Source organism: Chenopodium album, chromosome 25, assembly GCF_948465745.1.
Source record: "Chenopodium album chromosome 25, dcCheAlbu1.1, whole genome shotgun sequence".
NCBI classification, from domain to species: Eukaryota; Viridiplantae; Streptophyta; class Magnoliopsida; order Caryophyllales; family Amaranthaceae; genus Chenopodium; species Chenopodium album.
In genome coordinates this window covers 12,658,329-12,684,769 of record NC_137858.1, presented here as the reverse complement: position 1 = coordinate 12,684,769, position 26,441 = coordinate 12,658,329, and the positions used below count along the sequence as shown (strand labels likewise).

General features: G+C 36.5%; 1 protein-coding gene and 1 long non-coding RNA gene across 2 annotated transcripts in view; one reads left to right on the top strand and one right to left on the bottom strand.

Moving 5' to 3' along the window:
• The window catches only part of LOC145613708 (wall-associated receptor kinase-like 1), a 45,414-nt gene that overhangs the window by 15,386 nt on the left and 3,587 nt on the right, over positions 1-26,441 (bottom strand). Inside the window, exon 2 of the mRNA XM_081668783.1 lies at positions 15,231-15,273. Within this exon, the coding sequence (XP_081524909.1) occupies positions 15,231-15,273 (43 nt within the window). The remainder of the gene's footprint in view (positions 1-15,230; positions 15,274-26,441) is intronic.
• On the top strand, positions 17,932-21,744 carry LOC145615606 (uncharacterized). Its single transcript, XR_014107300.1, has 5 exons — positions 17,932-18,144; positions 18,652-18,835; positions 19,677-19,757; positions 19,853-19,960; positions 21,388-21,744. It is a non-coding gene; the product is annotated as an uncharacterized LOC145615606 (long non-coding RNA).

The window sequence follows — 26,441 nt, the reverse complement described above, 5'->3', positions numbered from 1 at the left end:
TAATTCACACACTGTGAATTTTGACATCAATGCAACCAATCCCAAAACCCTAATCCTCTCTCTCCAACTCACGGCCCTCATCCTCCCCTCACGTCCGTACGGCCGGCCACCCCTTGGTGGCGCGTGTGGTGGTTATCGTGGTGGTTCTTGGTTAGTATGTCTCTCCTCTCCGTTGAAGGTTGATTGAAGCGTTCAGTCACGACTAACTAGCATTAGTGGAGGTCTTAATCTGTGCCCGTGGACCAAGTAGAGGAATCACGCTTGGGGTTCTTTATCTCCCTTTTGTTCTTGCTCGATCGCACGTGGAATCACGCTTCAAAGGTACAATTATTTGTGCTTTATGTGTTATGCATTAGATCCTTGGATTAGGTACTATATGAATATGATTCATGTTTATTTCCGCTGCGTAGTACCTATAAAACCCTACAATAATATCATCAACAAAACCTACAATGATAATGATATCACCACCATCTTTCTTTAGAGTTAGAGAATAGTCATTCTTAGACTAAGAAAACCCCTGAAACTTAAGTTCATCAAGAAATCTGGAAAACCATTGCATGGAAGCTTGTTTCAGTCCATATAAGGACTTTTTAAGTTTGCAAACATATCCCTTAGGAACATAAACACCCTCAAGCGCCTTCATATAAACCTCCTCATTCAAAGTTCCATGCAAAAAAGCATTATTTATATCAAGCTGAAACAAATTCCAATTGCTCATTGTTGCCAAAGAAATAAGACACCTAATAGTTGCCATTTTAACAATTGGGGAGAAAGTCTCTATAATCAACTCCATACTTTTGAGTGAAGCCTTTAGAAACTAATCTTGCTTTGTACCTCTCAATACTACCATCTTTCTTTCTTTTGATTTTGTACACCCATTTACATACAACCTATAGCTTTCTTCCCTTTGGGGGCAGGATAACATCCCAAGTATTGTTGTTATTCAATGCTGCAAGTTCTTTATCCATAGCTTCTACCCAATTTAGGTCAACTGTAGCTTCAAAATAACTCTGAGGTTTAATAAGAGCCTGAGATGCACAATTCATATCTTGATGAGGCTTAGGAAAAGTATCAAAAGACACCAAATTACACCAATGACCTGAACTTGTGAAGCAGTGATAATCAAAGAATTTGGAAGGTGGTTTTGTAGGTCTAGTATAGTGTCTGATAGGTTGAGAAGGAAATGGAACAGAATGAAGAATAGCTGGGATAATATGAGAAGATGAAGAAGTAGACTGATCAATGTGATCGAGCAGACTGAGAGGATTGATGTAATAGTTTATCAGAATGTTGCGAACCTTGATCAGAATGAGATAAGATAGTAGTATTTTCATGAGGGAAGGAGAGGGGATTAGGAATATGAGATGAGAAATCAGAAAATGGATTAGAAACAGGAAGGCAGAATTTGGTAGAATAGGAAGAATATGGAGAAGAAGAAAAATGAAAAGGGAAATGTTTCTCATAAAAGATAACATCCCTAGAAATAATTATGATCTTTTTTGTGGCAAGATTAAGAACCTTATATGCTTTTTTATTAGCAGGGTAGCCAAGCCAAGAAAGACAGAGGGTGTGGCTATAGGATCAAACTTGTTTCTGTGAACTCTAGATGTGGAAGTGTAACAAAGACAACTAAATATCTAGAGGTGAGAGAGATTAGGAGAAGATTATACACTCTCATAAGGAGTACTAAAATCAATATTTTTGAGGGGCATTCTATTTATTAGATAGGCAGCTGCAAGAATGCACTCTCCCCAAAATCGAATTGGCACTTTAGACTAGATACAAATTAAAGCCCTTCCTGTCTCAAGGAGATGCTTGTGTTTTCTTTCAACCACCCCATTTTGTTATGGTGTGTCACTATAAGATTTCTATGTAGAATGCCATGATGGATGAAAAGTTGTTTCATAGCACCCTCAATTAAATCAGGAGCATTGTCAGATCTTATTGTCAAAATCTTAGAAGATAACTGAGTATTGACATAAGACATGATTGAAACAAAATCATTTTATTTCTTCATGAGGTGAACCCAAGTCATTCTGGTGTAATCATCAACAATGGTAATAAATTGATTACATCTAGTATGAGTTACATTTGTATAAGGACCCCAGACATCTCTATGTACAAGCTCAAAAGCCTTAGAAGTTTTAATGCTACTGCTAGGAATAGAACAGATAGACTATTTAGTTAGAGGACAGACTTGACAAATATTTTTAGCTAAACATCCTTTCACATTAGTCCCTTTTATAGACTTTATTTTGTCAAAAGACAAATGACCTAATCTAAGATGCCAAAGTTTGGCTTCCTCAACTGCAGTACAGCAATAACTATTTAAATCTACATTATTGCTTGAACTCAAAAACTGTCCACTTAAACTGTATAAACCTCAGTCCAGCATACCAAGCACAGTTGGTTTCATCAAAAAAGGGCCCTGGATTAAGCAAGTATCATCAATGAAAGATACCAAACAAGAAGTATCTTTACACAGCTTTTATATAGAGATCAGATTGAAGTGAAATCCGGGTACATATAACACATTCTTAAGTGTTATTCCAGAACTGAGCTCAACAGTACCAGAATTTTCAACTTTGAGCTTCTTTCCATCAGGTATAGTTATAAAACAATCAAATTCTTGCAGTTAGTAAAAGACTTGAACATATTAATATCAGCACACATGTGATCAGAAGCTCCATTGTCAAGAATCCATCTAGGAAAAGGAGAAAAAAGTAAGCAGTAGTTACCTGCTGATTGTGAGAAAGCTGCTAAGCTAGGTGAACTTGAACCTCTTGAGAGTTCACCTTGGTCAACACTTTGTTTCTTCTCCAAGTAACGCATAACTTGCTTATGTTGTTCTTGAGTAATAGCAATATTGACTATAACACCAGATGTTGGAGTTATTCTCTTATTCCTATATTACAACTCCAAGACTAGGTTCATCAATTTTGCTTCAAAAGATCAAAACTCAAATTTGATTGCCTTAATTAATATCAATCAGTTGACTTTGATTATCACCATTTTCTCACTAACCGTTTGCTTATTGATACTCTACAAAGTTGGAAGCTAATTGATAGACATGCATAATTAAAGGGAGGTAATTTGATACTCTTTGACTTTGGGGTATGCATGTTTTCCTGTGAGTAATGAGCTAGTAGTCTAGGTTCATAAATAAGAAATTGATTTGTTCACTTATTTTAAGGGAGATTGATACTCCTTGATTTTGGGTGATTGCATAATAACCGTGAGGGGTTGCCTCTTTGGGGTGGAGTGCTCCACTATAAATTGATGATCCTCCATTTCATTCAGACACACAAAAAATAACATACTACATCTTATTCTTTACTCCAAAATGATACACAATACTATAGTCTCTAATTGTTGGGCAATGTTCAAAGTGTTCTCAATCTAGCTCTTCATGGTACACCGTAGAGTTGGAGTCGTGTATCCCTGGAGGTCGGTTGCTACGAGTCCTTGTGTACTGTACGGGGCAAATTCGACTTTAGGGCAGTGATTTATTGTCACGCCACGACAATTTCAGATAAGCCGTTCTAATTTTATCCTCTAGTAGTCATACAATATTATTCTATAATAGTTATACTTCTTACAATCTAAAGTCGAATTTTACTCATATATTATGGCCAATATTCCTACTGTTGTACCTCTTCATTCCACCATGTTACCCAATACCTTTATCCCTGACATGTCTAAATTAGACCCGTTTGACGGAAAAAATTATAAGATGTGGTCTGATAAAATGGAATTCTTTTTGGGACAAATTGGTGTAGATTATACCTTGCTTGTTGATGTTGCTCCTGTTGACTCTGTTAGGGATTTTGTTAAGGATAATAAGACTTGTCGTGGAATGTTGTTGCATTATATGACTGCTCCCTTATACATGATTTATAGTAAGTCAAAAAATGCTAAGGATATTTGGGATGCGTTAAAGTCTAAATATGGTACTGATGATTTTGGGACTAAGAAGTATGCTTGTTCACGTTGGTTGAATTTCCGTATGTCTGATGATATGCCTGTTCTTGATCAAGTTCATGAGTATGAAAATTTATGTGCTGATATTATTGCTGAGGGTATGAAAATTTGTGACCAATTCCAAGCCAATTGCCTTCTTGAAAAATTACCCCCTTCTTGGCAAAACTTTGTTCATTCCATGAAACACAAACAAAAAGACCTTACCCTTCAAGAGTTAATTTCGGGGATCAAGATAGAGGAGCAAAATCGTATCCAAACCAAGGGGAAAACTCATGCCCATTCTTCTTCTGCTGCTAACCTTGTTGAATCTAAAAATGCAGGTAATAACAAAGGACCGAAAGGCAAAGGCCCTAATCAATTTCATGGGACCAAGAAGAACAATTTCAAAAACAAGAGGCCATTCAATGGCAAGTGTTATGCTTGCGGAAAAGATGGACACCTTGCAAATAATTGTAGGGAAGGACATGGACCTGGAAAAAAGGAGAACAAAACACAGGTACATCTGGCCGAAGATGAAATAATTGCTTCTGTCGTGTCAGAAGTGAACCTAGTAAGCAACATGACCGAATGGGTGCTAGATACTGGTGCAACCCGCCACATTTGTTCCAACAAGGAGATGTTCCAGGATTACCAGAAAGTATCCGAAGGAGAATGCGTCTTCATGGGAAACTCTAGCACTGTGAGTGTTCTTGGAAAAGGAAAAGTTTTTCTAAAATTAACTTCTGGAAAAACTATTGCTTTGCAAAATGTTTTACATGTACCTGAAATTCGCAGAAACCTCATTTCTGGTGCTTTATTAAACAAGGCTGGCATTAAATTAACTTTTGAATCTGATAAACTTGTACTCACCAGAAATGGAGATTTTGTGGGTAAGGGTTTTTGTAATGGGGGGCTTTTTGTGCTGGACATTGTGACTGATAATAAATTTGCTTCTACTTCTGTTTATATTGCTGAGTCTGTTTCTTTATGGCATTCTAGACTAGGTCATGTCAATGTGGCTTCTGTTAAACGTTTGAAACAAGTTAGTCTAATTCCTGACTTTAGCAATACTACTTTTGATAAATGTGAAGTATGTGTAGAGGCTAAACACCCTAAAAAGGCTTTTAATAAAAGTGTGAATCGTTCCTCTAGTTTACTTGAATTAATTCATAGTGACTTAGGTGACTTTAAGAACACTATGAGTAGGGGAGGCAAACGATATTACATTACCTTTGTTGATGATTTTTCCCGCTTCACTAAAGTCTATTTACTAAACTCTAAAGATGAGGCTGAGGATAAATTTCTTATTTATAAAGCCGAGGTTGAAAACCAACTAAACCTTAAGATAAAAAGACTTAGATCCGACAGAGGTGGGGAATACGATGGGACTCCTCTTAAGAATTTTTGTGAAGCAAATGGGATAATTCATGAGGTAACCGCACCCTATACTCCTGAGCAAAATGGAATAGCTGAGCGGAAAAATAGAACTCTTAAAGAAATGATGAATGCCATGATTATTAGCTCAGGTATGCCTATTTATATGTGGGGTGAAGCTATTTTGTCTGCATGTTATGTGCTTAATCGTGTGCCTCATAAAAAATTAGATAAAACCCCATATGAGTTGTGGAAAGGTTTTAAACCTAACTTGAGTTACCTAAAAGTGTGGGGGTGTTTGGGTAAAATTGGTCTCCCAGAGTTTCAAAGGAGTAAAATTGGACCTAAGACTGTGGATGCTATTTTTATTGGTTATGCTTCTAATAGTGTTGCTTATAGACTTATTGTTAAAGATGCATCTGGTTTTGGTCCTATTAAAGAGTCTAGGGATGTTGAATTTTTTGAGCATATATTTCCTATGAAAATAAATGTGCAATCATGCATGCCTATGGCTCCTTCTTCTTCTGTGCAAGAAAATTTATCTTCTAGTGAATTTTTAGAACCTAGAAGGAGTAAAAGGGCTAGAATTGAGACTAGTTTTGGACCAGATTTTATTACTGCTTTCTTAACTGAGAATGAATGGTTTGATGAGCATGATGTGTGTGCATTTATTTTAGAAGAAAATCCCAAAACTTATAATGAGGCCATGAAATCTGTTGATTCTAGTTTTTGGTTAGAGGCCATAAATAGTGAAATAGAATCTATTATGAGTAACAACACTTGGATTTTGTCTGATCTTCCTAGAGGTTGTAAGGCCTTGAGTAGTAAGTGGATTTTTACAAAGAAATTCAAACCTGATGGATCACTTGATAAATATAAAGCTAGACTTGTTGTAGGTGGACACCATCAAAAGAAAGGTATTGATTTCTTTGACACTTATTCTCCTGTTACTAAAGTCTCCACCATTAGAGCATTAATAGCACTTGCATCTATTCATAATCTTATTGTGCATCAAATGGATGTAAAGACAGCCTTTTTGAATGGTGATCTAAATGAGGAGATTTATATGAAGCAGCCAGAAGGTTGTGTGGTTCCAGGACAGGAAAACAAGGTATGCAAGCTCGTTAGATCATTATATGGACTGAAACAGGCGCCTAAACAATGGTATGATAAGTTTTTCCAAACTATCACTTCTAATGGGTTTCAGGTAAATGATTCTGATGCTTGTGTCTATTCTAAATATGATGATCTTGGTTGTGTGATAATATGTCTATATGTGGATGATATGTTGATATTTGGAGATACTATAGATATTATTAATTCAACCAAGGCTTTCTTAAGTTCATGCTTTGATATGAAAGATTTAGGAGAAGCAAATGTGATTCTTGGCATTAAGATTACTAGAAATTCATACGGTTTTTCTTTGAATCAATCTCATTACATTGAAAAAATTCTTAAAAGGTTCAATCAATTTGACTGTACTCCTGTGAAAACTCCATATGATTCTAGTGTTCATTTAAAAAAGAACAAAGGTGATAGTGTTTCCCAAGAGGAATATGCCAAGATAATTGGAAGTGTTATGTTCTTAATGAATTACACTAGACCAGATATAGCATATGCTGTTAGTAGATTGAGTAGATATACTCATAATCCAAATCGTGATCATTGGAACGCTTTGATTAGATTGTTAAAATATTTGAAAGGCACTATAAATTGGAGTTTACATTATCTTAAGGCACCATGTGTTTTAGAGGGTTTTTGTGATGCTAATTGGGTGTCTGATAATGATGAAATTTATTCTACCAGTGGCTATGTTTTTACTCTTGCTGGTGGTGCTATTTCATGGAAATCTACTAAGCAAACTTGCATTGCTAAATCAACAATGGAATCTGAGTTTGTTGCTTTAGAATTGGCAGGTAATGAAGCCGAGTGGCTAAGGAGCTTGCTAGCTGATATTCCATTGTGGGGGAAGCCAGCTCCATCCGTGTCAATTCATTGTGATTCTCAAGCTGCAATTGGAGTAGCGAATAATCAGTCTTATAATGGGAAGAGAAGACATATTCGCTTGAGACATGCAGTAATTAGAAATTTGATAAAAAATAATGTGATATCACTCGAGTATGTAAAATCTGAGAGGAATATTGCAGATCCTCTCACCAAAGGCCTTTGTAGAAAAATGGTGCTGGAGTCAGCACAAGGAATGGGTTTAAAGCCTATTGAGGAGTGAATTTTGATTGATACCCATCTTAGAATGTCTAAGTTCAATGGTTCAAACGAAGTCACAAAAGAACTCACGTATTGTACTACGACCATTCCTACTAATAAAGAGATGTAGTACATTTATTACTGTTATGTGTGAGGTTGAGTTAAATAGCTCTTAATAAGTTCATAGCCTTAGTTAAGGTGGTTTGTGACAGTACAAACTTGATGAACTTACCTATGTGAATGTGGGGGTTACGCCCAATCCCCTATGAGGTTCAAAAGGCTAGGACCTCTAGAGCATTCATGAAAAATCCAGGCAAATGTCGGGCATTTTTTATTTTCGCGAGAACACCTTTGATTTGAGAAAAGTTTAGTACGCAACTGTGTTTTTACTAACCTCATGGAAGGTTCAAGGCTAAGTCCACCCGACATGAATGTAGAACACAATTGTAAGTACTGGGTATCAATTCAAGTCCACAAGACATTGATACTTGCAAAACTGAGTATTCATTGCCCAAATTCATATCTCTTTACTTTGCTCTTTTGAATCATGTGGGGGAATGTTGGAGTTATTCTCTTATTCCTATATTACAACTCCAAGACTAGGTTCATCAATTTTGCTTCAAAAGATCAAAACTCAAATTTGATTGCCTTAATTAATATCAATCAGTTGACTTTGATTATCACCATTTTCTCACTAACCGTTTGCTTATTGATACTCTACAAAGTTGGAAGCTAATTGATAGACATGCATAATTAAAGGGAGGTAATTTGATACTCTTTGACTTTGGGGTATGCATGTTTTCCTGTGAGTAATGAGCTAGTAGTCTAGGTTCATAAATAAGAAATTGATTTGTTCACTTATTTTAAGGGAGATTGATACTCCTTGATTTTGGGTGATAGCATAATAACCGTGAGGGGTTGCCTCTTTGGGGTGGAGTGCTCCACTATAAATTGATGATCCTCCATTTCATTCAGACACACAAAAAATAACATACTACATCTTATTCTTTACTCCAAAATGATACACAATACTATAGTCTCTAATTGTTGGGCAATGTTCAAAGTGTTCTCAATCTAGCTCTTCGTGGTACACCGTAGAGTTGGAGTCGTGTATCCCTGGAGGTCGGTTGCTACGAGTCCGTGTGTACTGTACGGGGCAAATTCGACTTTAGGGCAGTGATTTATTGTCACGCCACGACAATTTCAGATAAGCCGTTCTAATTTTATCCTCTAGTAGTCATACAATATTATTCTATAATAGTTATACTTCTTACACCAGAATCATTATCATGGCCAAAATCATCAAACTGTGCTGAAGCTGTAATTCTCTTGCCTTTAGGCTTGAAATCTAATGGATAACCATAGAGTTTTAAACACTTATCTATTGTGTGATTGCACATTTTGCAATGATCACAGAACAATTTGTTCCTGGTATACACAAAATTCCTTGGTCCTGTTCCTGCAGAATTATGTAAAGGAGCATAATCTGTTGTTTGTCCTGCAATCCTTGTAGATCCTGAGAACTGATGAGAAGATTGAGGTGATTTTTTGTCACCGAAACGCTTTGCTGTGAAAGCTGAATTCTCAATATTAAATTGAGTTCTGATATTACTCAATTTGATATGAGTTTCTTCCTGTAAGAGGAATCCATATGCCTTAGAAACTGTTGGCAGAAGATTCATCATCAGAATTGTGCTCTTAGTGTGAGCATACTTCTCAGTTACTTTCAACAGGAAGTGAATCAACCTTTGATTCTACTAAGATTTCAGAAGTTGCTGCGTTATAGTACAACTACATCCAGTGCATACACAAGCTGGAAGAGGATCTAATCCATCTAGCTGATCCCATAACATCTGAATTCGAGTAAAAAACTCAGAAATACCTCCTTTCTCAATCTAAGAAATGTCAGCTAATTGTTGCTGAACAGAAAACAATTGAGGTCCAGATGATTGACTAAATCTATCCTCAAGATCAAGCCAAATTTGCCTAGCTGTTTTCAAATATGGAACACTTCTAGCAATTGAAGTATCAAGTGAATTTAAGAACCAATACCAGATCATTGCATCGATTCCATATTCTGAAATTTGGATGATTCGGAGCAGGTTAATTTAAACTTCCATCTACGAAACACAATTTATTCCTTACGGATAAAGCAATCATCATAGAGCGCTTCCAATCATTGAAGCTTGTTCCATCAAACACAATATTCACCAATTTTGTGGTTGTAAGATAAGAATTAGTGAGAAAATATACAGAATTAGAATTCTGTGAAGGGTCTTCGTTTGGAGCCATGAAATCTGAAGTTGATTCAGAAATTTAGAGAAGAATTTGATAAAAAAAATCGAAGAGAAATTGTTCGATTCGAACTTCGATTAATCGAAAAAATATTCAAAGAAAACTTGAAATCTGATGATCGATGATAGAAATCAGAGTTCTAAATGCAAAGTTTGAGATGAAATGGAGCAAAAATTGCTTTAATACCATGTTGAAGTTCATGCTCTGAACTTCGTTTCTGCTGAAATGCAGAATATTCTAGAGAGAGAAAAAAATAGAGAGAGAAAGAAGAAGAGAGAATTTTATTAAAGTAAGGAAAATAATATTTGAAATTTACTCTTACAGAAGGAAAGAAAAGCAAGCTTTTATACAAGCTGTTATAAGCACAAAATAACATAATTCTGTTAGAATAACAAAATCATTTCTGTTGTGGTGGCTGCTCTGACGTGGCATGCTGACTGGATACAGTAAGTCCAACAAAGAGGAAGGTGCTAGTCATTATATACACCGGCACACACAATTTTATTTCATCAATCCTGGTGGATGAAATTGGGATGCCATTGAGTGGTGAGGGATCAGCATTTAGGGTTGCTTTAGGCAACAATGATTGGAGAGAATTTGTGGAGAAATGGAATTCAACTTTTGATTGTCTTTCTCTTCCGAGGTGTTCCAAATGGAGGGTTGTGAGACAAATAAATTATGTCTCACAAGGGTAATATAGGCATTTCAGACGTCATTTTAGAGATGTCTTATTGAGCTCTTAAATCATACCACTGGAACTTCAGTGGTACAAAATACACTCCCAGTGGTATAAAATATAGTCTTAATGGTACTCAAAAAGATTCAACTAGAGTTTCAGTTGAACAAAATATAGACTCAGTGGTAGTGGTCCTGTCAAATTTTTGTCCGTTTTGCACGTGAAGTGGAGCCCACACTACCTTTTTCACTCTTCCTATCTCTCTCCACATTTCTCTCTCTTCATTGTACCTTTTTAATTTTTTAATAGTTGTGAGACATTTTGTTTTGTCTCACAACACTCCCTTTTTACTTCTTCCATCTACTTCTCTTCTTACCTTCTTTCTTATCCAAATAAAACATTAATTAAAATACACTTCATGTCATCATTCAAAGCTATAGGTTTGATCTGTTTGTCTAAAGTTCTTATTTAAAAGATGGTTAGCTTTATTTTACCCTTCATATTAATTTCCAATACAATAAATTAAATATTTATTAGTACTCTTTCATGTCAAAAAAAAGAATAATTAACACGTGAAGTTTTTTACACTTGGTATGTTATCTTACACTTCGTATATTAGAAAAAAAAGAAAAACTCACCTGATGAAAAGATGAATATGAAAAATCGAATAGTCTCCTTTTTATCTGTTAATCACACGAAATTTAGTTAGTTACTTGCAAATTTAACCATACAATTTATAGCATACTCTTACTATTAATTTTCCAAAAGCATATATAACTCAAGCTAATAAGATGGATCATAGAGATATAAAGACATAACAACTTACATAATCGAGAAGGGTAAGAATTGAAAAGAAACCTTAACCCTTAGATCTAGGCCAGGATATCTCAATCAAGATTAAAGAAAATTATAAGTTGATAAGGCTAATAAAAGATAAAAGTAAATCACCAAATACACTTTAATAAAAGATAAAAGTAAATCGCCAAATACACTTTATTAAAACGTATTTAGTGATATACTTTTAAGGCTAATAATCCGTTAAGGACAATAGATTTACTAGCTTTCAAATATAAGTTAAAATCGTTACTTCAAATAGCAGTTATGCCTTATATTTGAAGGTTGAGCATTAGTTTTAAGTACCCCTTAATTGAGTACCATAATACTACCATGCTCTTATTACAAATCAAAGTGAAATAACACAAAGTTAAAATAAAAAAATATAAACAAGTGAGATTATATGAAATAAAATTGAACCCCAAAAAAACTTAGAATTTCAAATTCATTTCTCTCTCCACCTTTTCTCTAACTCTAATTTTCTAAACGTTAATGTTAACTGCATTGAAACCTTCAATTTTTCAACAAAACTAATAATAAAATTCTTTCAAATTAAATTTTGCATTAATTACTACAAACAAGCATAAAACTATTCAATTAATATTGAATTTGCAATTTCAACTTTCACAACATCAAACTGGATTGATTTAGAAATTTATAGAAAAAAGGAAAAATTTAATATTAATAATGCCAACTTTGCTCCTTTTTCTTTTATTAATCTCAAGTTTGGATTATTCTGGAATAATCCCAACTTTGAGGGTTGTTTACTTTTTTCAATCCCGTACTATTCAAAAAATGTTAATAACCTTTATATCAGATTACTTGACACGTGTCAAGTCCTGATCGGTCCAAAACATTATAAAAAGTTAAAATGAAAAAAAAATTACAAAAAAAAAAATCCCACAAAACACCAGCCAACCTCCCTTTCCTCGCCAGCCCACCTTAACCTTTACCCTAATGCCCAGCATGTGCCCCTCTCTTGCCGGCTTGCCACGCCTCCCCCATCCCCTGGTGTCGTCGTTTTCATCCCTCCCTACGACACCCTATGTAAAACCCCGACCCCAAACAAATTAAATTAGGGAGGGGCCTATTGTCACGAAATGCGCATCGTGGGCCAACAACTGTCCCCGCAGACAAATACAAGTCCTTCCAACGCATTTTGTCCTTACTCATGCGCACCCGAGAAAACTTCCCAGGAGGTCACCCATCCCAAGACTACTCCCAACCAAGCACGCTTAACTATGGAGTATCTTAGCATATGGCTCCCTAGTTAAAAAGAAGATGCATCATGTTGATATGAGTAGTATATCAAATTCTTTAAAGCAACCATGAGAGGTATTACATACACTTCCACTTCAAAACGACAACGCCCTCGTTACGTCTTGAAAGTTAGGGACTCCAGTATTACGCCTAATGGCAACTGGGGTAGCCAAAGTGTTACATCCAGTCTGGCTACAGCCATATAGCCCCAAAATTCTCCCCCGCTAGATGAGTGACATAAGATTAATTATCCACGGTCAGCACGCGGTCGCAGGGTTGCTCTGATACCATTTGTAACACCCCGACCCCAAACAAATTAGGGAGGGGCCTATTGTCACGAAATGCGCATTGAGGGCCAACAACTGTCCTGACAGACTAACACAAGTCCTTTCGGCGCATTTGTCTCACTCATGCGCACCCCAAGAAAACATCCTAGGAAGTCACACATCCCAAGACTACTCCCAGCCAAGCACGCTTAACTATGGAGTATTCTTAGCATATGAGCTCCCTAAAAGGAAGATACATCTTGTTGATTTGAGTAGTATATCAAACTTTTTTAAAGCAATCATGAGGGGTATTACACCCTAACATTCCTCAACGAAACCACCAAGGAAACCCCTCCCGTGCGCCTTCACTCCTAAAAACCCCAAACTCCTCGGAACCCACCCCAAAACCCTAACAGTTAGGGTTTTCGATGGTGGGGGAGCAGTATTTTGGGGTTTTTAGGTGTGGGGGAGGTGGTTTTTTGAGGCTTCCAATTGAGAGAGCTTTCCTAGAAAATGGGGAAAAGGAGGGAGGTTGGGGGTTTCCGGTGGAGAAAGGTAGCCGAAAAAGGAAATAAGAAGGGCAGGTCGTAGCACTGGCGCGGGGAGAGGAGGAAATCGGTGAAGTTGGACTACCAAAAGACGTTAAGCGGGTGGCAAATCAAGCAACTTAGGCCGGTGCTAAGGGTTTTGGCTTGATGCTTTATTTATTTTTTTAATTTTGTTTGTTTTAAATTTTTTATTTTTAAGTTTTTAACCAATTATTTTGTGATATGTGTCAAGCTATAATTACCACCTATAGTTCTTTTTTTTTTTTTTTTTTTTTTTTTGAATTTACCACCAACTATTTTTTAAAACATCAAAACTCCCCACCTACTTGGCTCTTAACTCAAATGTGACGTCATGTGGGGCCCACTAGAGGTGAAGTTCGGTTTGCGGTGTGGTTTATAGCCCAAACCGAAACCAAACCACATTAATTCGGTTTTGGATTTTTCAAACCACACCGCACTATATTACTATGGAAACCAAACCAAACCAGCCACACCGTTTTAAATTCGGTTTTTCCAAAGAAATCAAACCACACTGAAATTTTTCATCCTCTTCGTTCTTGCTCCATCTAATTGGTCATTCAGTGTATTCGCCCACATTGGTTGACATTGTAGGTCATATAAAAAACACAAGTTATATTATTATTTTTATGTTTATGTATGTGTAGGGTTAAAATTAGTATTGGGCTAGACTATAATTAAAATATGGGCCATAATTCTGTTTGGATTTCGATTTTTTGTTTTTCAAATCTTAAAACCGAAACTAAGCCATATTAATTCGATTTTGGGATTCCTCAAACCGCACTGAACCAAATTAGAAAAAAACCGAACCAGATTTCTAATTTAATTCGGTTTTGTTTGTGGTTTTGTTCGGTTTTAAACCGCATTAGTTTCACCCCTTGGGCCCACTAACTACTTTCCCGCCCTTTTTTCTTCCCTTTCTTTCTATCTCATATTGTACTCCTCTCTAAGTTGAGGAAAAACTTCAATTCCTGAAAAAATTAACATGAATATTTGTAATTTAATTTGAAATTTTTCCCCAACTTTGAGAAGAGTAAAATATAGGAGAATGTGAAATCGAGAGAGAAAGAAAGAAAAGGAAGGAAATATGGTGTGAAGGTAGTTAGTGGGCCCCACATGACATCACACTTCAGTTTAGAGCCATGTAGGTTGTAAAATCAAAAAAAAAAAAATTGTAGGTGGTAATTGCTAAATCACCAACAATTGTAGGAGGTAATTGTAAAAAAAAAAAATCCAAAATATTAAAAAAGGATTCATTGTGAAAAACTACCTTTTAAACTCCGGATTTTGCGAAAAACTACCCTAAAAAATGTTGTAATTAACTACCTTATAAAGTATAAAATGTTGTAATTAACTACCTCCACCAGAATAACACATTTGACTTTTATTTCCCGACGTTGACCATGTCACGTAAGGGTCGCGTGACCCTTTAATGACTTAATTCCCCCCCTCCCCCAAATTTTCCCGCTTTAAACCAAATCTTTTCCTTAACAATACAATTAATCATATTCTATATTGCTTATTTGTAACCCCTTTGATAATTATATGGGTTGAATTGGTGTAAAGTGAGAAAATTTGGGTGGAAAAGGGGGAATTAAGTCGTTAAAGGGCCACGTGACCCTCATGTGACATGGTCAACATCGGGAAATAAAAGTCAAATGTGTCATTAGGGTGGAAGGTAGTCAGTTACAACATTTTATACTTTATAAGGTAGTTAATTACAATATTTTGTTTTTAGGGTAGTTTTTCGCAAAATCTGGAATTTAAAAGGTAGTTTTTCACCAAAAAAAAAAAAGAAAAAAAAAAAAAAACTCATTCAACCAATCACCGGTAACTGGAATTGAAGAAAGTAAATAACCCCCAAAGTATGGATTATTAAAAGAAAATAAAACAAAGTTAGAATTATTAATATCATTTTTCCTAGAAAAAAGGAATAAATCATGCAGAATGAGGAAGATTAAATCAAAATAAGCAAGTAGATTTGAATTTAAATCCACTAGCCAAACATCTAATTCCGGCCACCAGCCTAACCCCAAATTCCGACCACCAACCAATCCCTAAAAACAACCACCCAAACCCCAAAAACCACCACCCAAACCCCAAATTTCAGCTGCTACTATTCCCCTCCCCTACGCCGCTAACTCCCCTCCCCTTGCATCGGTTTCCCCCTCCCTGCGCCAATGCTGCGAACCCCCACCCTCCCTCGTTATCTCCTTTTCCAGTTTTCTGACGACATTTCTCAATCAAAAACCCCCAACCTTCCTTGGAACATCTTCCTCTACTCGAAAATCCCTTAAAACCACCTCCCCCACACCCAAACCACAAAACCCCTCTCCCACCATTGAAAACTCTAGCCTCTATGGTTTTGGGGTGGTGGGAGGAAAGATTTGGGATTTTGGGCAGTGGGGAAGGGTTTCGTTGGTGGTTTCATGGGGGAATGGGAGGGTGTTTCGGGGAGAGAGGAAAATAGCGAAGCTGGGGTTTTAGGAAAGCGCGGCGACTAGGTCTGCAATTTGTAAGTGTGGTAGAGGTTAGGGTGGGTCGGTGGGTGAAGGGGAGGCTGAGTGGTGGTTCTATGACTTTTGTGATTTTTTTGTTTTTTATTTTTTTAAAAATTTTGGGACCAATTAGGACATGACAAGTATCAAGTGACCTGATATAGTAGGTCATTGATTTTTGTTGACCGATTAATGGAAGAAATTTCGGATTATTCCTTATTGTTATTTGAAAATGTTAACTTTTAGGAAAAATACACTTTAATAATCCCAACTATTGTCGATTTACCTACAATAATCCCAATTAAGATTTATTTTTTAATAATCCTAACTATGCACTCAATTTTCCTAGTGTAGACCCAAAAACCGATTACTTGCTGAAAGGGTAAACTTTTTTTTACGCCACATGTCATCACATGATTGGCTTAATAAAAAAATTTAAAAAAAAACAAAAAACATCCCAGATTCCCAACCACTTGGTTGTCGGTGCCCTTTCCTCACCACATGACCTCGGCGAAAAGTGGTCGGCCAAAAACAGTTGGGCGTCCTCTGCCACCTATACACCCAAAACCACCCACTAGCCCATCACAACCCCAAACTACTGCTGAGCTTGAAGACCTTCACGACGCTTCTTGAGCAAGCTTTTCTTCTGCAGCGACCTTCATCGATGTCAATGACGACTTTGTATTGATTTTGCCAAACTTTCGTCCTAGCAATTGGCGTTAACTACATCGTTTCGTTCGAATTTCAATCAACTCACAAAAAATTTACAAAACATAAAACCTAAATTAATTTACCAATTCAAAAATTCACAACATATGTAACAACAATTAATCAATAAACTACTGCTGTGCTTGAAGACAATAATCAATGGATGGCTGGGATTAGTTTAAGGCGATTTCGGGGTTGGGGTGGGAAGTTAGGGGGCAGTTTCGGGGGTGGGGCTGTGAAAGGTGGTTCTTTTCAGTGGAGTGGAAGGGAAAAGGGGAGGTTCCTATCAAGGTGGTAGCAGAATCCGGTTAGGCTAGGGGGATGGGGGGGTTGGTACGGAGGAGAAGGTGTTTTTTTTTTTTTTTATATAATTTTTTCAGTTTTTTAATTTTTATTTATTTTTACTTTTTTTAACCATTCACGTGATGCCACGTGTCAAACACAACCTGTTATATAAGGTTGATGATCAGCTGGGTCAGCTCTAGGAAAACTGAGTGCATAGTTAGGATTATTAAAAAATAAACCGTAGTTAGAATTATGGTAGGTGAATCGGCAATAGCTGGGATTATTAAAGTGTTTTTTTCTAACTTTTATTTCCACTTAAAAAACACCACTTTTATTTTTATGTTTTTTTATGTTTTATATAAAATTTTATTTTATTACACTACCAAAATAAATCTTGGTACCTCTAGCATTTTTCGTTAGGGTGTCGTTATTAGCCAACTATATTTTTAAAAAATTACGTGTTGAAAAATATCAGTTAAGGTTTGGTTCATTTGGCCTTTAGAAAACAGTGTTGCTTTGATACATGGGTACTATAGGATTATGTTAGAAATTATTGGAGATAGTAGCAGTTAGCATACAAGCAACTCGAGCAAGCAGCAGCTGCACACCTCAAAAGGCTCAGAGCGAAGATTAGTTTTTAGAAAGTTCTAAACTAGCTAGTAGCTAGTTTGTTATTATCCCTACTGTACGCACTAGTAGAAAATAACAAATTGGCACCGAGTAATGGCACCGGTTTTTTTTTAAAACCGGTGGGGAAAAAAATGGGTGGGATTTAGTTTAATAGAAAGTCCACCGGTTCAAACGAAACCGATGCCAAATTCCTTAAAGAGTACCGGTTCAAACCAAACTAGTGCCAAATTCCTTAAAGGGTACCGGTTCAAACCGATGGCATTAAAAAGCCGGCCTTTTATTTCCCCTTTCCCCTATTCATTCTCCTTCATTTTCTTTCTCTCTCCTGACTCTCCTCATACGTTTCTCTTTCTCCTCAGCCAAAACCCTAAGCCCCTTTCTTCTCCCTCGCCGTTCCCTTCTTATCCCTTGAACTCCCTTCTCTCTCCATTGAAGCGTAGATCTGTTCTCTCTCCATTGAAGCCAGGGTTCGTTAATCAAGCGTCGTCGTTCGTCCTCCCTCGTAAGCGTCGTCGGTCAATTATTCGAACCATGCAAGCATTAACGAACCACCGCTGTCCTCCATCGATAATCGAAAATTTGAGGTTAGTGTTTCTGGGTCCTTTAGCTTTGCATTTTGTTCAATTATTCATGTTGAATTGCCTTTATTTTGGTTAAGAATTATAATTTCAGATGTCGAATTTTTTGGGGGTTTTTTATCGCATTTTTCTGGGTGTTATTGAGTGTTTAGTGGGTTTATGAATTTTGATTTCGATTTCGTTGAGTTTTAGGGTTATGATTTTGGATTTGTGATGTGGTTGCTGTGTTTGTGTTTGGGTTTGAGTTTGTATGTGATGTTTGATTTTGAGTTCGATTTTGTCCCTCTTGTTAGCTAATAATGGTAAGTTACATGAATGAGATTAAATTGGAATCAGGATTAAGGGGATTATGGGTTTGATTGGTTTTAGTTGCTGGAATCTGATCCAAGAGGAGTAATGGTCTATTATGTTTTGAGATCGAAGATTGGGTTTGTGGATATTGTTTAACTGTTTGCAGTTTAATCTTTGATGGGTTTTGATGCTTATATGTTTTTGATATCTGGGTGATTGTAGAAAACGGGGAAAGATGAAAGTGAGTCTCAACCGAGTTTCACTGAGTTCAAATTGGGTTTTCTTCAGAGAACATTGTTTCTGAACCTGGTGAGAAAGCTCCTAATATTGTGTATCGTGGGAAGCTCAATGATGGTTGTTGGATTGCCATCAAATGGTTTCATAGGTCTGCTTGGCCTGATACTCGGTAATTTCTGGTATTAACTAATAGTTGTTTTTAGCAAATTTTGTTTATGGGTTTTGATATGTATTCTTAATATTTGATGGGTTTTTATCAAATTTGATTAATTAGGAGGAAATTGCTTATTTAGTATAGTTGGATGTTTGATTGGAATTTGATATAAAATGTGGGAGGTTACTAAAACTTATCATGCTGCTCTACATGCTATTTGACATGGATTTTCATTTCATAGCTATGGACACTAGTACATTCCAATTTAGATGAGAAACATGCAAATTTTCAGAACAACTTCTTATTCCTATACTTGGATCCATATTCTAGTTAAATGTTTCTAGCCTAGTTAATTATGTTTGTACATAGAGTGAAGCTTGTGTATTTATATTCTTGTGGGTGTTCTTGTTGTTTATCGTATCTAGTGTATTGAACTGGATGAACCTTTAATGTTAAAACTGATTTTTACCGATTAAAACATGTTAATTGATTCACTAGTATTATATGAAATTTCTGATTCTTAGGATCAAAATTGATATTTAATGAATAAAGATTATTTTAAGGTGAAGGGAACTAGTCATTGCACCAATTTCAAGCTGGCTAGAATGATGACCCTACCCTCATCTTAATCCCAAAGAAAGAAACATTAAATATAATCTACAACTCTTCTTTGATCAGGAAGGCTATTCTGTACATTTAGTGTGCACCCAAATGCAATGTATGTCATTGTTTGTTTCAACACCCTTTCAAGTGATTTAGCTATTGTAACTTAATATATGATGGTAATTTAGATGATTATACTTGCTTGAGTTTATTTTGAGTGATTTTTTTGGGTGAAATGTCATATTACTTCTAGGAGTTCGAAGAAAATGGTGATCCTGAAAAGCATTTTCAAGCACTTCTATCCCTAGCTAAGGAGGGAGTCGAGAAGGGAAAGGTAGGGACCAATTCTTTTTAGCTGGAATTTCATTTGGGTTAGTCACGTTAGTGGCGAGTATATGATTTTCATTGAATTTAATGGTGGGATGACAGGATTATGGGTTTTATGGAGAAGGAGGTTCAAAACGGAATATGAATGTGCAGGAGGAGGTTCAATTTAAGGAACCTAAATGTCCTGTTACTTGCAAGAGAATTCAAGGGGTAATTTTCTCCATTTTTGAGCTTTTTATGGTTGATTAATAATTATTGACGATATTTTTTATGTTTTGATTTGATTTTTTGGTTTAATTTCAATGCTATGTAGATGGGTATTTACTGTTATTGGACAATTGCTCAAATTTGATTAGGGGTTTTAGGATCAAATGGGTTATTTTGGCTGCAATTGTTGATAATCAAATCTGGAATTTATTTGATACTTGAATCTTTTAATTTCAGTAGTTTGATTTGTGGATGTATTGCGAGTTTTGTGAACATTGTATTGGTTGGCATTTAATTTGATTTTGTGGGTATATATATTTGTTTGGGTATATTATTATGGACTTTATGGTATGGTATATTTTGATCCCATTGAACTTACAATTTTAACTTGCAGATTTCGTACTTCTCTTTCCTTAATATTTATACCGCTGTTATCTACTCAATGCTTGGTGAATTATATTGGACATTGCATAAGGGTTTTTAATTCAAGTACTTCTCTTAGATAAGTTGTTTGGGTGCTTCGGTAATGTACTATCCAATCTTGTTGTGTCTTTTTTTGAGGGAAAGATGTTCTTAACTCTTGATTCATCACTAGTGAGATGGTGATTCTTCACTTGTTTAAAATAGCTACATAATTTACCAAAACTTGTTGGAGGGATGACATCTTTTAGTTTAGTTTTGTTTATGATCAGAGAACTAGTTAGATTTCATTATGTATGATACATGCAGGCTATCTTCTTTTGGCAAAAAAAAGAAAACTCCAGTTTTTCCCTGCCTAAGATTAATTTGATGGTTGAAGTCATGAATTTGATCCTTTTAATTAGGGCTAATCATGTTTTGAACAGAGTATTTTTACTGAAAAAATTGAATTTTACTTGTTATATCTTATTCTTATTGATTAAAACTGAATGTTTGATGATTTTCTTGTGTTTTTTTCGTATGCATTTACTGAACTACTGATCAAAGCTGATCTTTGCTGATCAATATTGTTTATAGATTAATTTCATTTTCTATAATATAAGAAAACATGCATGCTTAGCTTGTACACTTACGTTTTAAATTTCTGATTTGGCTGCCATTTGACTAAATCTATATGCTTAGTTTCATTATGAGGGGCTAGAATGCTAATCAAGTTTTTTAACAACTATATCAAAACGTTTAACACCAAAAATTTCAAGAACTTTTTGGGAAGCTTTTTTCCCTAGCCCTCTGTAGCTGTGCATAGATTTGTCCTACCATGTCCTATCATGTAGCTGAGAATTTTTAGGCAAAGTAACTCATACTGAGTGTAAATTAATTGTAGAGGTGCTAGTACTCTAGTGTTGTAATCAGTGTGATTTATAATTTGCTGCTTCTATAGATTTGTTAAAGGACTCAGGGAGGAATTTTCCTTAATTGGCTCTTGTGGTTTAATTGTGGAGTGAATGCAGATTGTTTTGTCGCCTGAGGGAAAAATTGATGTGGATAGCTATTGTAGCTTCTGATTGCTATCAAGATCCTTTGATTACTAGTCCCGGCCCCCTCCTCATCTTGGGTTTTGCTGTGGCCATGCGCTTTTACACCAAGCAATCAGCTGAATAACTTTAAGGTGGCCATCTCGTGTGGAAACAAAGATGATTCAGTGTAGCTGTTCTGCTACTTAATCTTTTATGCAAGTGTTCTGCAACTGTGTGCAGCTTGCATATGTTACTCTGTGTAACCTTTTTTTTTTTTTTTTGGGACGAAAATTGTAATATTCCAGCTTTTTTTTATGAAAATATGTAAGTTTATACATATGTTAGTGTTTACGGAAATTTCATGAAATGCCCCTGAGTAATTTTTTTATTCTCCAAATACCCATCAAAACTTTCAAATTCACCAAATACACTTGAGTTTAAGAAAAATGTCACCAAATGCCCTTAATGACCAACGACACTTACCACCGTTAGTCATTAATGGCTAATATGCCACGTGGGAGCCTCTAATTGGTTGTTGTAATATAGTTAATTAATTATTAAAAAAAAACTTTAAAAATAAAAAAAAAAATACCCCAACCACCCAAGACCGACCCCACCCCAACGGCCAACCACCAGCCACGACCGCAAAATCCCACCCCTCCCCCTGCGTCGGTGGTCCCTTTTTGCCAGCGAGGGCAGCCCCCCCAACCCTCCGATACCCCCTCCCCTACCCCTAGCCCCTTTCTCCATCCGTTTCCCCTCCCCTTAAACCCCTGCCCAACCTTGAAAACACCCCCCTTCCTTCGTGGCCGGCGCCCAAACCTCCTCCCCGACGCCGGCGAACCACTTTCGCCCCACCCCCCGCCATCCCCACCCCTTTCCCCCCTAAACCACCACCCTAAAAATCGAAAAACCCCCAAATCGAAACCCTAACCTTTAATTTTGATTAAAGGGTTTTTTTTTATTAAAGGGGGTGGGGATGGCGGGGGTGGGGGAAAAAGTTTCGCCGGCGCTGGGGTAGGGGTTTGGACGCCGGCCGCGAAGGAGGGGGGGTTTTTCGAGGGATGGGGGGGGGTTTAAGGGGAGGGGAAACGGAGGGAGAGGAGGCTGGGGGTAAGGGAGGGGGTGTCGAGGGTGGAGGGCTGGCCTCGCCGGCGACCGGCGCCGGTTCCAGCTGGGAGCTAGCGGCCGACGCCGACGCCGTCTGGCAAGGGCTGGTGGTGGGGCGAGGTGGGTCTTGGGGGTGGTGGGGGTATTTTTTTAAGTTTTTTTTTTTATATTTTTAAAAGTTTTTTTGATAATTAATTTATTTATATTACAACAACCAATTAGAGGCTGCCACGTGGCATATTAGTCATTATGACTAACGATGTTAACCGCAGTTAGTCATTAAGGGCATTTGGTGAACTTTTTTTAAACTCAGGAGTATTTGGTGAATTTGAAAGTTTTGACGGGTATTTGGTGAATAAAAAAATTACTCAGGGGCATTTCATGAAATTTCCGTAGTGTTTATATATCAATTTAAGTGAAAAAAATGCAAAAAAATAAAAATAAAAATAAAAATATTTTTTTTGGCCATTATTGCCACCAGTTTTGAATAGAACCGGTGCCAATAACCCCTTAAAAAAAGCAGGAAGGGTTATTGCCATCGGTTTTGAACCGGTGGCATTGCATCAGACTATTGCCACTCCCCAAATGCGAACCGGTTCAAAACCGGTGGCATAGGGGGGTTTTGAACCGTTGGCCAAATGCTTTTTTCAACTAGTGTGTAGACACCTAAAAATGTCTCCCCAAAACCAAACCTGATGATGAACAACCTTTCACCGCCATTATTAGTTAGGTTGCGTATTTAATCTTTTGAGTGCTTAAATCCATATTCAATTCAATACATTTCATAAACCAACTCAATTCTTAGCCCATTTCCCCACACCATAACTTACTTTCCACTTTTCGTATCCACATCACAAAACCGAGAGAAACTGATTTTGTGGCCCTATAATTTTGATCCAATTATTATTTGGTTGGATAGAAATTTCAATAAGATTTTCAATGGTATATCATAAGCCCAATTCCGATTTAAAGCGAAGAAGATATATGCCAAACACTAAACTCAACCCAAAACTGATACCCTTCAACTAAAACGACCATATCTAAAAACCTACAAATGATTTTGACCTGATTCTAATTCGAGTTACGGATAAAAAGTTATCACAAAAGTTATCACAATATCTGACGCGGCACGACAGCTAGTACTGTGTCACGGCAATATGTACCGTGTTGCGGTACACATACCGTGATACGGTGCTTTTTCTGTGTTATTTCCGTGTTTTTCTCACGCGCTTTTTTACCATGACACGGTGTACTGTACTGTTCCACGGTATACATTGCCGCGTCGCGGTGCCCTGTGCCGTGTCACGGGATTTTCCCGTGTTTTCCCCCCGTAAACCCTGCACGCGTTTTATCATTTAGGGTTTCTACTTCCTCGCGTCACCCTATATTATCCCGTGTCACCCTATATTTTGCCGTGTCGCGGCAGACATCTGACGTGTCATGTCACCCAAATTTAGGGTTTTATCTTTTTAGGGTTTTGTGTGTTCCCTCTACTCATTTCCCCTATAAATATGACCTTTCTTTTTACAGTTCGGGGCATCAAATCATTGTCTCTTCCTCTTTTCTATACCAAAAAATCATTCTCTCTCTCTACACCAAATATCATTCTCTTCTCCCTCTTTAACCTAATTTCTAGCTTCTCTATTCTTCCATAATTCTTCCCTTAATTTCTAGCTTCTCTATTCTTCCATATATAATTCTTCCCTTAAGCACTCCAAGGAGTTCATACTTGACCCGAGGTTCCATCCTTAAACCAAGGCGTAAAAGGTTTAATTAACTGAGGGTTTGGACCAAATTAACTCTACTTTTATTAAATTTAATTTCAATTTGATTTATGTTTTTACTGAAATTATTACTAACAATTTATTCATGATGTAGTAATTCCAGGAAATGCAAAAAGTGAGTAATTAATCACTTAATTACTCTTATTATTATTCTTTGCTGCTAGTATCATGATTAGGGTTATTATAATTTGATTTGACTAACGATATTATTGTTGAATTTCTTCCAACCAATATTAATGTTATTCTATTGTTATTATGATCACCATATTCCATGTTAAAGGGAATATGTAATTGAAAATAATCACGCCTAATAAGATAATTTGGACGACCGGTTTAGGTTCCTTTAATCTTGTTGTTAAATCGAAGTGATCACGATATATTAGAATTATATGTTGCATTAATATTAAACCAATTTAGCATAATAATAGTTTGGAGCGAATTGAATATTTTGTTTGTATGTCTTTGAGATCACAAGAATGTTTTTCACAATAAGAATCGAGTAGAGGCCAATATGAGCAAGTGTGACTCCATGACTCATTTCGTACCACCATCCCCGATCCTCCTTTCGTGGTCCCGAACCATATGGAGTTAGTAATCTCATGGATTATGAATGGGGTGTAACCTTAATTCACGGGTCAATCATTGTTGCCTATCATTTTCCCTTAATCATGGTTGCCTTAAATGATCCGTGAACGGTTTACAAGTTCCTTAAAAACTTGTTGACGGCTCCCTACTTTCCTTGTCCCTAATCGTATATGTCAAATCCCGCTTCCTATGAGTGCCAAGCATATTCACCACATGCTTAACGTAGGCGCACTTCAAACTACGCCTACACCTGCCATTTAGGATTATGACGTGGCAAAAGTTGTTACAAATAACAAACTCATATTTTCTGTTAAGCCTATATATATGGGTTTTTCCCAAATTGTATTATTCATTCATTCATACAAAAATCAATAAAAGTTTCTCTGAAAGTTTATTTAGCTCTGAGTTCATGTTTCAAGCTTGAGCTAATTTAAATGGCTTCTTTGAAATTCATCATGGTATCAGATCTTGCTGGTAGTTCCTGATTTTCCGCAACATTCTTTGTCTAATTTTGCTTCAGATTCTGTTGAAGTAAGTTCTACTTCAAATTTTGATCGTTTGTTCAAACACTGATGTTTGTGTTTCTGTTGAGAATTCATTGTGTTCATGAGGTTTTGTTGAGAATTTTGCTGCATTTTTTCTTTCTAATTGTTTCTGTTCATCTGATACACCTAGATTTCACTAATTAAACCTAAATTTGCTTAGTTTCTTGACGATTATGGATGGAAATCAGAACATTGTACATGTTGTTCTTCCTTTGAATCAAAATCTTTCTAGTATATACTACATTCATCCTTTAGATGATAACTTGATTTAGTTAGTATCCTTCAAGTTTGGTGGTGATGGTTTCACCAAATGGAAAAGAGCTATGCGATTGACTCTTTTAGCCAATAACAAAATAGGGTTTGTTAATGGAACTTACACTAAACCTAATGATGTTCTTAGTGATGAATACAAGGCTTGGGAAAGGTGTAATGATTTGGTGTGTTCTTGGATTTTGTTTAATCTGGAAGAGAGCATAGCTAGCAGTGTTATGTTCATGAAGTCTTCTAGAGAAATCTGGTTAGATCTTGAGGAACGTTTTGGATACACTTCTCTTGTTTAGATCTATGCACTTGAACAGAAGCTAGCTGAAACTACTCAAGGTTCTCAGTTTGTTTATGAGTTTTTCACTGGAATCAAGTTTATTTGGGATGCAATTGATGAGGCTCATCCATTGACACACTATACATGCAATAGTTGTACATGTAATCTTACTAAGAGAATTTTTTAGCAACATCAACAGAAAATGGTGATTCAGTTTATGATGAAGTTGATTGACCAGTTTGCAGCAGTTAGGGGAAATTTGTTGATGATGTAGTCTTTAACTAAGGTCACAGAGGCCTGTAGGATGTTTGCTCAGAAGGAAAATCATAAGGAGATCTCAAGGTTATCTTCTCAGCATGAATCAATGGAATTTGCTGCTGACAAAAGGTTTTACCATGATTCAAGAAGTAATAAGAATTATAGGTCATAAGGTGGTGGTAATTTTCAGAAGCAGAACCAATTTTTGAAGCCAGAATGGCTTCT